The sequence below is a fragment of the Motacilla alba genome, chromosome 1 (assembly GCF_015832195.1).
Source record: "Motacilla alba alba isolate MOTALB_02 chromosome 1, Motacilla_alba_V1.0_pri, whole genome shotgun sequence".
Classification (NCBI taxonomy): domain Eukaryota; kingdom Metazoa; phylum Chordata; class Aves; order Passeriformes; family Motacillidae; genus Motacilla; species Motacilla alba.
The window spans coordinates 51530801-51543273 of record NC_052016.1 but is presented as its reverse complement, the minus strand read 5'-3'; the positions used below and the strand labels follow the sequence as shown (position 1 = coordinate 51543273).

General features: G+C 37.2%; 1 protein-coding gene across 1 annotated transcript in view; it reads right to left on the bottom strand.

Annotated features, from left to right (window-relative positions):
- The window catches only part of ATM (ATM serine/threonine kinase), a 57696-nt gene that overhangs the window by 12952 nt on the left and 32271 nt on the right, over nt 1-12473 (bottom strand). Inside the window, exons 38-49 of the mRNA XM_038155778.1 lie at nt 12318-12405; nt 11811-11966; nt 10935-11043; nt 10035-10123; nt 9838-9940; nt 8601-8749; nt 7485-7589; nt 6852-6971; nt 5736-5970; nt 4200-4367; nt 2199-2318; nt 608-825 (exon numbers count right to left, since the gene is read on the bottom strand). Coding sequence (XP_038011706.1) covers nt 608-825; nt 2199-2318; nt 4200-4367; nt 5736-5970; nt 6852-6971; nt 7485-7589; nt 8601-8749; nt 9838-9940; nt 10035-10123; nt 10935-11043; nt 11811-11966; nt 12318-12405 — 1660 coding nt within the window. The remainder of the gene's footprint in view (nt 1-607; nt 826-2198; nt 2319-4199; nt 4368-5735; nt 5971-6851; nt 6972-7484; nt 7590-8600; nt 8750-9837; nt 9941-10034; nt 10124-10934; nt 11044-11810; nt 11967-12317; nt 12406-12473) is intronic.

The following is a 12473-nucleotide window of genomic DNA, read 5'->3' as shown; positions in this document are numbered from 1 at the left end:
AACAACTAAGAAACTGTATTGTGGAAGCTACTCCCTTTGTATATGTGCACACAGACTCACTGCTGTAAGTAAACTTCCTGTCTTCGTTTTCTTGATTTAATCTCAACATTGTTATAAATGTGAATATCCAGTACAGACCATTTGTGTAATGACTTCAGTTTCCAGCAGCTGAAGTTCATCCTTTTATGCTCACTTGCAGTTGCTCTTACTAAATCCTTAAGAATTCTGCATTAAATTTAATTCTACTCTCTCACTAAACGTGAAATAGACAAAAATGCCAACTCATTTATTTACACTACGTAACATTTTTGTCAAATAAACTGAACAGATCCAGGGAACAGATGCAGGGAATACACACGAATTCCAGGCCATGATCATCCACACTGTGTCCCTGGCTTAGTTTGGCCCACACTATCCAGCACATGCCTAGACCACGTCCAGGCACAGTCCAGAAACTGTTCACAACAAGCACTGTGGATCTAGCCACTGCTTTGTGGAGAAGGCAAAATGCAGCTGTAGAGATGTGACCACGCTGCACCTACTGCCCAGAGAGTAGAACTGGAGCCTGTGACAGCTCCAGAGTATCCAGTCTCCATTTAATACTCACCTGTTGATCTGAACTTTACGCTCCCTGATGAGACCAACCTCCTCCTTGGCCTTCTTCAGCAATGCCTGCTTATTTTCAAACTCCGAGGATTTCATGTAATTCTCAATTCGCTGGTACTGATTGTCAGAGAAACGAGCCAAGGACAGGAAAGCCTTCATCTTTCCTTTCTTCAGCTCATCACTGCTGTCTCCACTGTGGCTTGCAGCAATTTCCACAGCCTAAAGGAGAAGTTACAATAATGGTAAGATCAATAATCAGATAAACAGTGCTGCATAAAACTCTTGATGAAACTCTTTTCTCACAGAAAAACAGAATGGTTGAGGCTGGAAGGGACTTCTGGAACTCATCTTGTTCAACTGCCTCCCTGCTCAGGCAGGCTCATCTGCTTGAATAGATTATTTAATATTGCCTGTGATGGAATAAATATGCATACAAAATGAATCTAACAGGCTGAATATTTCTCTCCTAAGTGAATTTAATCTTTGAGAAATGTTTCAGTTCAAACAGTCAAAAAAGATTATCCTGTATGAAACAGCTTTAACAGCCATACAGGAATTTTCCATGCTTATCTGTCTTTTACAGTAAGGAGGCATGAAGTTTTAAAATGGTCTTACAGCCTTGTATCACAAGATGGTGAGAAAAAAAATGGAAGACAGTCCAAAAAGTGCCCAAAGTAAATTATATAAGAAAGTCACAGATTCAAAGCATCAGAGTGAAGAAAGCATATAGATAGCAACAGAGAAAGGCAACTATGTGGAGTTTTACAAATTAGCATGAAATAAAGAAATGCGGAGTGGGCAAATATTAATACAAACATTCCTATTAATGGCTAAAAGTTTAAAACAAAAAATTACAACACTTTGAAACACTAGACCAAGACTTTGCAGCATCTCAGGGGTGACCTTATCACTGTCTACAACTGCCTGAAAGGAGGGTGTAGCCAGGTGGGAGGTCAGGCTCTTCTCCCACGTAACAAGGGGTAGGACAAGAGGACATAACCTTAACCTTAAGCTACACCAGGGGAGGCTCAGGTTGGGCATTTGGAAGAATTTCTTCACAGGAAGGGTGATCAGACACTGGAGTGGGCTGCCCAGGAAGGTGTTGGAGTCACCATCCCTGGAGGTGCTTAAGGAAAGACTGGATACGGCACTCAGTGCCATGGTCTGGTTGACATGGTGGTGTTGGGTCACAGATTGGACTCCATGATCCCAGAGGTGTTTTCCAACCTGACTGATTCTGTGTTTCTCTGAAATAGAATGGCTGTGCTGAAAAGCTGGTGAGTGAATAATGTCTTGAGAAGGAAGAGGTAGGGATAGGGAACAGAAAAGGGAAACTAGACAGGTAGTTGTAATCACTGCACTTGTAAGCCAACAGAAGACGTTTCACTGTGATTTCTACAAAGCCATATTCTGAACATTTAACAAGATTACGGTGCTACACAATACAATGCAAAACCTTAATATTTATATAAGAAACCATATTTTCAATACAGAAAAAGAAAGACTGCACTGAAAAATATACTTGACATTTTAACACTGTATTTTAACCCAGCATTATCTCACATACAGTACATTTCAAAGACTGGATGCACCTTTTCTAAGTACTTCTGCATGATGACTGTGGGGTTTTCCAAGCATGTTTCTGCTAACCAGGTTCCACAGAGCCTCAGACACTCTGTATACATCAATTTCAGGTGAGGATCATTCTTGACCTTTGGAAAAGCAAGTTTTGGGGAAAAAAATTAAAGAGAGGGATGCATCAAACAAAAACATCTTTTACATATGAGGCAGGAAATGTCTACAGCCTTTAAAACCTGAATAGAATTCAATCACTGAGGCCTATTACACATAATGCATCTACAGAGTCATTTTCCATCCACATCTACAGTAGTCAATAACCTTAAATCACATTCACGTTCTATGTAAGGCTAAAGGAGAGTGCACATTTAAAAATACCTGATAGTTTGAACAATCAAAAGCAGAATAAACCAACGACAAAATGTAATAAAAAATTAAAAAAATTTTATAAATATCCCCACTTGGTCTGAAGTACCATAGACAACTCCATAGGTAACAGTCAGGAACCACAAAACCCATGGGTGATCATCAAATTCTTCAGACAGACTTCTACATGGAAACTCTATTAAAATGTTTTGGGAAGATGATGGAGGACTCTTCTCCAGACTGGATGTTCAGCTTTAACTGCAGAGTAGGATAAGTTTGCAAAATACTTCTAATAGAGGGTATATATGAAAGACAATGTGACCAAGATGGTAACACTGACTGTGAAATGCCTATGTGAACATCATAGGCTGTGAAAACACAAATTCTCCTTACACGGACAGGGCAAATGTGAGGAAGGACAAAATTTTTGGAGGGCCGCATCAACTGATTCATGGAGAGATTACAAAAATCAAAAGAAGAGCAACTCTTGATTTTGCCCTGGTATATACAGAGAACTTGGCCCAAAATAATCCAGCTTTTCTGAAGTGTGATATTCCTTAAGGACATACACATATTCAAAGCAAATGGCTTTGAAATTCTCAAAGAATGCCATCACAGGTAAATGCAAGGATATGGACATAAAGGCTTTTTTACCACAGTGGTACACACAATTAAGTTCTAGTCAAGTATTTGTAGAACATATTTTAACAAACATCATCCTGAGGGATCTGTAAAGGCTGGATTGATGGGCCAAGGCCAACTGTATGATGTTCAACAAGGTAAGTGCCAGGTCACAACAACCCCAGGCAGTGGCTGGGAAGCTGCCTGGCAGAACAGGACCTTGAGGTGCTGGCAAATAGCAGCCAAACATGATCTAGTGTGTGTGCCCAGGTGGCCAAGAAGGCCAATGGCATCCTGGCCTGGATCGGCAGGAGCAAGGCAGTGACCGTCCCCCTGTACTCAGCACTGCTGAGGCCACACCTGCAATCCTGTGCTCAGTTCTGGGCCCCTCAGTGCAAGAGAGACATTGAGGGGCTGGAGCGTGTCCAGAGAAGGGCAACGGAGCTGGGGAAGGGTCTGGGGCACAAGTGCTGTGAGGAGCAGCTGAGGGAGCTGGGGGTGTTCAGCCTGGAGACAAGGAGGCTCAGGGGGAGCCTTATTGTTCTCTGTAACTGCCTGAAAGGAGGGTGCAGCCACATTGGGGGCTGGTCTGTTCTCTCAGGCTACAAGCAGTAGAACACGAGGAAATGGCCTCAAATTGCACCAGGGGAGGTTTAGATTGGATATTAATCACTAAAAGGATTGTCAAGCGCTGGAACAGGCTGCCCAAGAAAGTGGTGGAGTCACCATCCCTGTTTAAAAGGGATTTGCAAGACATGTACATGTGGTACTTAGGGACATAGTTTAGTGTTGGACCATGAATAATGAATTCTTACATCTGCCAATCTTACAGACTCTCTGAAAACCCCCAACAAAATTTGCTAACATAGTTTTTTTTTGCTTTCAGACATTTTGAGAGTACAACCCAGATTTAGTATTTAACATTGCAGAGGGGCTTTTAATTTTCTTCTATGGGAAAACTTCTGAAATTGGAATTAGGATCTTAAATTATTTAATTCCCACAAGTTCAGACATTATGTAACACATACCTGAAACCAATCTTCATCTAATTTTTTTATCATTGTTTTAAGTATATTCAGCGCAAGACTCTCTTCCTTTTTAGCCCAGAAAACCTGAGCTTCTTCAAGTTGCCATTCAGAAACTCCATTTCCATTTGGATTGTGTTGTTTGATTTGAAACATAGCTCTTTCCGGAAGCTGAAATTGAAAAAATAATAATGAACAATTCTTTAAGTAAAATATCTGTATCTCACAGCAAGTTTTATTTTTAGACTCAATCTCCATTTTCTCTATTTGTGCAACACAGTCTGCCCATCCAAATAAAAAACTTATTTGCAGCAAAGATGTGAAATTATTTTTCTATAATGAAAATCCTGATTTGCAACAAAAATAGACTGGAGTCAAACCTCACAAACTTTAAAATAAAGTATCTATGTTTAACATTTTAAATTGGAGGTAGAGAAATTCTATAATCAGTATCTGCTGAATTAATGGATTTATAGCTTAGCAATTATTATTACATTATTACATGCATTACATACATTATTACAGACCACAGAAAAATTATTATAAAAACGGCACCACCATATACTAATTCTTTAGCATGCCTAAAGAATATCTTCACACATATCCCTCTTCACACTGGTAAAGTACCATCCTCTCTACTTAGTATGACTATGACAGCACAAAGAACAAACTATGCTTTTAACAAACTTGAGGCTCTTACAGAATACTCACTGCCACAGTGCTGGTGGCTGGGCAGGCATGAGACAAAAATACCTGAAATCATTCTCCCAAACAGCTTCAGAGGCACTGAGTAAAGTGCCTCCGCAAATTCATGAAATCAAAGACAGCGCTGTTCTACTGATTTCATCACTATTCATAAAAAGAGTTAGAACCTTCCTAAATCAAAGTTTAATTTAGTTTTGCATATGTGAAGTGTTTAACACCTTTCCAGGTTCTGTATGTAGCTGGAACTATTTTCTGTAGAGGCCCTTGGAGGATACTGTTGCTCTGTAAATTCTTGTGGAGTTACTCATCCCGATGCACCACCTAGAACAAGCCAAGGCTTACTCTGGGCCTTAAATGCATCAGCAACTGAAAAAACCACTGACAGTGCAAATCCCAGAAAGTCATTCACAGAAAGAGATTTACCACAATGCAATGGTGTTTTGAGAGTATGAAGCTTTGAAGACAACACTAAATACAGAGATGCAATGAAATTATCTTTGCAGTTTTACTCTGGACACTACAACATATGATGCAAGTGAAAGCTGGATATGTAAAACTGCACCAAAATGAGAAACAGAGCTAGAAGAGCACTCTTCACTAAAAATGTCATTTCTGTATTACCTACCTCATTCAGTGGCTTACACTTACAAACAAAATTCAAAAAACATGCTCATAAATACAACTTATTAATAAATTCTACATAATTTAAGTCTCAGATTGATTTATTGAATAAACTTAGAATATAGTTAATCACTAGTACTGTTAAAAATTAAGTTCTGTTATAAACTAAAAAAACCTAAACATCTGTTCCTGGTCTTTCCTGAAATTTGTTACCTGAGTATTTTTAGCAGTTCTTGCCAATCTAGAGAGCTCCACCAGATGTTTGGTCAGGAGGTCTTTAATACATTCTCTTTTGGTATTTTCACTCTCCTTTTCAAGCAAGATTTCCAAAATTACAGTGCGCAGACCCATGACAGGTTCCTGGAAATGGAAGTCACTGTCTTTGAGAAGCTGGGACTGTCTCTGCCATTTCAAATAAACGTCATTCAGTTGTTGAGTAGTAACAGATCTGCAATTGTTCCCAAAAGAAAAAAGACTTGTTATTAATTTTTAGTAAATATCAGTGAAATGCAAGATGAGTAAAAAGTAAACTGCTGAGAAAGTTCAAAACCTACACTTCAAGAAATAGTGATAAAACCCTACAATGGTTACCATATGGAGACTAAACTGGAAACCTTCCCGTTTTAACAAAGATGAAGTAAAACAACACTCAGGTGAACTACTCCTCTGTAAATATTCTTAATTAAGCATAAAAAAACTTGTGTTAAAGGTCCATCAGCAAAGGGAATCACACTTAAACATAGGGCTGCTGAAAAGACTGCAGGGTGACTATTAGCTACCAAACTGACAGAACTATAGCAGAGAAAATTCAGTGTTAATAGCACTACAGAGATAAATACCTTTCTGTGATTAAAAAGTGATCTTAAGAATTTAGGAAGAAAACTGATGGTAATAGAGGTCCATGAAGAAAATTATTCAAACTGAAACACCTTTCAGTAAAGCTATGGATGTCATTAGGGAAATGGAAAACATTTTTAGAAAAGAAACTAAAAGAGGAGGACTCAGTTACTTGAGTAAACCAGAAACTAGGAGAGATGACTGCTACCTTGGAGTGTGAGGGAACTCAATATAAAGGAAAGAAAACAGTTATTTAAAACACTATATTGGCCTGATATGAAATAACTCAAACTAGACTGCGAATTAAGCCAGTCTGGAAATAAAGAGAATCTAAAATTGTCCTCATGTAGTGAAGCTAAAATCCTTGTCATTTTCAATATGAAGTTTGAGATTAATAAAATCTGTTGAGGTAATTTTAAGTTTTGTGCTATGCTTGATTACTAAAAATCCTGCAAACTGAGGAAGTGTTGTGAAACAATATTAAAAAATCACCTGGAGAACAGAAGACCTGCATTTTCCAACTCTCCAATTAGCTGTAGTCTGCAAAGGGTTGGATATAATGAATAAACAGACTCAAGACTGCCCTTGCACAGCTCTTCTACTTCATTCACTCTGTGGATTTAACAGAAAAATATTAGATTATTTTTATTTAATATCAGCAAGTAATTCCAAATATCCATAACGTAGTTTCCATACAGTGAACAGAATTTAAACAACAAAACTCTTTAGTCTACAGTTACTTTGCACTACCATTCATATTAAAAAAACCCTAAGTTTGTCAATAAATGAAAACACAGTAAGGACTCAGAAACTCCAAAATCGATGTGATAGCTCAGCTAAAGAAGAGCACTCAGCACTGGAATCCACTTAAGAGGTCCACAAAGTAAGGGATGTGTACAGGAAATTTATCTTCAATTAACACACAAATTACATATGCACAGATGACAAACTGAAGTTAAAAAACATAGAGTTGCAGTCTGGAAGTAGTTTTTATTCTATGCATGAGTCTTTATTTGAGCCCATAAAACCCCTTGATAGTCTTTCATACATAATCTGTGACTACAAACACATACATTGTCTCCATCTCTCTCTCCCACATCACAGTATTTGCATACAATTTGTTACCTGGCATCTTTAAGACTGTCATGAAAAGCAGAGAATTCCTTATCTCGTAAAGACTGAAGAGCATCATACAATGATTCATGGTATCCTGGACTTCTTGCTTCATCTCTAACAAATAAAACGAAAGTTAACACAGAATAAAATGAAAACCATATTTCTCTATAAAGAAGTCAATTTTGTCTTTGTAATAAATATTTTTGGTTGTACATTTTCTGCAGTTGGATAGGTTGCTGTTTTGTATGATAAAAAAAATCACGCAATGCTATAAATTTTAAATTAATTTAGTGTTTTATAAATTCTAGCTGTTCTTGAATCTTGTTCTAACTCACCTATACAAAGTTTGTTCTGATCATGGCATGGCATATGGCCTTCAACAGGCCATTTGTGAAGTTCTCCAGGTGTGTCTAAACAATGATCTTAAGACAGTGCAGGAGAAGAGAACAAGCACATAAGTATGTTCCCCATTCTGCTGTAAGACTCTTAGAAAAATTTTCCTGGCTACTTAAAATTGATGTAGGAGTTACTTTTTTCTGATTTACTTTTCGCTTTTGCCAAAACATAATGAGTCTATTCTGTATTCCGCCTAAACTGTGCAATGATGCAGCTGTACTAAGGAAGGACAGAGTTCACACTAGATCCTGGTCAGTCATATCAAATAACTGCTGCCAGGCACCCAGAAGTATCCTCTCTACAGGACATTACTCCTTGTGAGTGAGCAGCCACGAATCAATACTGGTGTTTGCTTATCCAGGATTTGATAACCTCTTGTGGCTTACTGAGTAATATCTTCCCTATTTTGTTATAAGCTAGATACTAAAACTCTCTCTATCCCTCTCTCGTACTTAAGATACAGCTACTATATGAGTCAAAAATGGAAAATTTCAGTTTAGCATTACGAACAATCAAAAAGAGGAATCACCTGTCACAGTTTCCCAGGAAAACAGAAAGTGATATGCATTCAAACCAGACAAGTCTAAGTGAAAAACACTGCTTTTCAATTCAATGATTAAGATGAATTAGGTGAACTGCTTTACAGAAACTATGTTCTAATCTTGTATTTTTTTTGCTTGGATCTGACTCTTTTGCATAAAGAACTAGCAAAAAGATAAAGTGGTTTACTTGACAGAAGAGATGTGGCTCCACTGCATATTCCTCCATGCTGCCTGGTACCGTATTTCCTGCAGTTCAGCACACCACTCCGTGTTTTCATGTTCCAGACCTTTTAAGTACATGGAAAGAGTGTGGCAAAGCCCAAAATTCTGCAAAGCCTGAAATTAAGAAAATTACTCAAAATTGATTTTCCTCCTTTATTAAACTGAACTGGCATTTTTAAGGGCTTTGTTTTACTTTTGGAAACAAAGAACCCTTCGCAGGAAAAACAGGACCATAACTATTTCCAAACTCTACACATAAAATGAAAACTTTTTAGTAAGACTACCAATCACGCTATTGATATCTGCAACTCCAGGAAAATGGTTTTATTACTACTGTGGCTGGCATTTTTCAAAATAGTTTTTCACACAGTGCTTCAAATTAACTATCAGCACACATTTCTCCATGCCATCATTCCTGGGTGGTAAGTCAAAATGAATTTTACTTCTTAATGAACTGCTTCTCCTGACGAGGATTTGGAAAGATTTGCTATAACTCCTATCTGTTTGAAGGCCATTATGTCTTTATGATTGTGACCAATTAATCAGATTACATGTCAAACCACTATGAAGGACAAACACAATGGAATTTTAACAGTGATACTAAATAATTTGTGGTAAGAAATTAAAAGTACAATAGGAAAATTAAATGAGGGAAACACATATACATCTATGCTACATTTTTACAGAACTGGTATAAACATTTTTAGGCTAAAAAGGCAAAGCATATTAAGGATTCAAAATAACATCAATTCTTTTTATCTACTGTATCAGAAAAATCACATAGTGATTCATAGTGGAGTGGTTTAAGAATGAGATAGCAAAAATAACCAATTACATTACTTTCTATACCCTGTCATTTTAGGAGCTGGCCTAAATCTGGAATAATATGAATATACTTATTTATAAGTATAAGCATATATATATATATACACACATATACTTATTTATAAGTATTTCACAAAATTCCTTACCCATGATGGGGATTATGGGTGAGTGACAAAAGGACTAAGAACCTTAATGTTTTCAGAACAAATACTGAGTTGTCTAATATTCACAGTTTGGATGCCTATGACAACGGGCTAGACTTAGTGAACAAAGAGATCGCTTTCAGTCCTAAAACAATTTTGGACTCACTACAAATGACTCAATATGATGAATATCATCACTTCTTACAGTCATTTCCTCTTATAAAATAGTATTACCTCTATTATTCCTGCTTGGCGAGTAGATGGAGAGAGGCTTGTCTCAAGGTCATATGTTACAAGGGCTTTCTCCCATACTGCTTCATGCTCATATGTTCTTATCCTGTTGTAAGAGAAAAATAAGTTTCAATTTAAGTTCCTTATCAATAAATGACAGCAATGCCTTTAAAGAACATAAGAACATGAATAAATTATACCGTGCCAATGGCTGCAACATTCTTCCTCCACCACAGCCATAAAGACTGTCAGGTTCCCCAATGCTTCTATAGATGTCCATGAGAAGGTCCTAGAACACGCACCACAAAACAAAGAACTATTTTTTTTGGAACCAGCTCGAGTTAGTTTTACATAGATCATATCCGCTTAAAAATGTTTTTACAGGTAACATCATTGCTTAATTTTCCTTTATGTAGTATCTGAGCCTGCTATCATGACAGGGAAAAAAAGTTATGCAGTCTAGCCAAACTCTTCAGGCCTACTTTCAATGCTAATTTATTTTTTAAAGATCTAGAGCTGGGTCTTAGGTGGGCTAGTTGAAAAGCAAAAGGTAATAGTAGTAAATGACATCAGATACACCAACTAAGCAATGCATCTTGAAAGTTATACAAGCACAGTTCTGGAATAAAGAACTATGGAAAGTAACTTAGACAAGGCTACTGGATCAGATTTGATATATCAAATAAACCTCAGGGAGATAATACTACTTTGGTTTTGATAATTACAACTTCTACAACACTTGCTGATTTTTTAATGAATATATATCTGTGACAACACAAACTGAAAAATATGTGGCTGGCTACGACCCTGGAGCCAGGGTCAGGAACAAAGCCAGGTTCAGGAACAAAGCCAGGTTCAGGAAACAAAGCCTGCTTTGCTGTGATTTCAGACTTGCCAGTTAGTTAATGTTTCAGGTGACCAAATACTCAATTTAATTTGTCTGGAAGGTAACTGAGTTCACTTTGAATTAAAGTATGAGGAGAACTTTAAAATGCATTTTTTGAATTCTACTAGACCTACCCTCAGCTCAGATGAAACCTACTGTGAATCGTAATTATACGAGACAGTTTGCATTCAGATTAGGAAGCACACACAAGTACCTGTAAACTTAGACCAGTTTCCTCTTTACTTTTCTCATTCAAAGTAGTAATAGGTGCTCTTTGACTTTCCTCTTCAAATGTCAAACTCTTGGCTGCTTTAAAAGAAGATCTAAAAGAAATGTTTCAATATGAACTTCATATAGAGAACTAAAGAAATTCTGAGACAATACTCAAGAAATAAGCGGCACAAACAATAAATGCAAGACCATCATATCCCCAGGTTATTCAGTATGGCTGTCCATCAGAATGAGGAAGTGATCAGTTGAGCTGGGAATATCAACATCAAGGGATTTTAACACCGAGGTGTTCTTTTGGAGAACTCCCCTGCACACACCTTGTAATTTCTAATTTTTTTATGAAATCAAATTGCTTTTGTGAATGCTTGAAGTGTTCTTTCCTCTGTGAAAGAATAAAAGCAATTAGTTAATGTGTGTGTGTACAACCAAACTTTTGTTATATTTCCACTACCTGACAGTGGTTTGTCACAAAACCTAAACTAGTTCCATATTTTGATCTTGCTAGACCAGAAAACAAAGATAGGTGTCTGTTATGGAAGAAAAGCTCCTACAAGGATCATTTACCTCTATTCACAGAATTCCAGTCATCATTCTGGGGTTTACTTTCTCCCCTTGGTTAATTTCTGACCAAAATTTCACCAAAAGCACTAAGAAAAGTTCTGATTACAAGTCACCATGACACTGTTTTGAGGCTTGGATCACATTCAAGGACTGGAAATATTTTCCATGTCCATATACACACCTATGGAATATTTTTACAGCTTCCTTGACATTCCATTAACTAAAACCAAAACACTGCTGGCACTCACAGAACATGATTCATTTTACCAGAAATGTCAGGAAACAGCAGTCCTCCTACCTTTTTTGCTGCTTGTCCCTATTTATCTTGTCTGCGTAGATTTCTGCGTACAGCAAGGCTGTGAAGTGAGCAGCACAAGACTGTGCTGCTATAGCAACCTCCAGATAATTCAGATCTAGCCAGAAGCTGTCGTCAAAAACTGTACCTGAAACAGATCTGATTAAACAAAGACTTTTATGCTGCTGTAACAGACCTTTTATTGAGCATTAAACAAAATAAATCCAGTATCAACTATAAAGCTTTCCAAAGGCTAACTTTATCTTAACCCCTGGAAAACCCATAGTACAAGAAGTATATCAGAAAAAAAGTTTAGAAAACTCCTTCAGCATAGTTAGAACCCTTTAAGGGTAGCCTTATCACTTCTGTAACAAATGTAAGGTCACTACTATAATCTTCTTTTAACCAACATGTTCTCTACCATGTTCTTTTTCTTTAATCTAGAGCACCAACAGATCTTTGAACAGTCACAATTACATTAAGGCAATGTTTTGAAAAGCTTGGATTCACCTCTTTTGTCTTCTTAAGTAATCAACAACAGCAAGCATGGCTCGTCGAGATACTTTGTCCAAACTTCTAAAATTCTGGGCTTCTTGATCTGGGATGTATATTTCAAAGGAAAGAATATAATGAACTTTTGTCTTATCATATCCATTTGCAAAATAA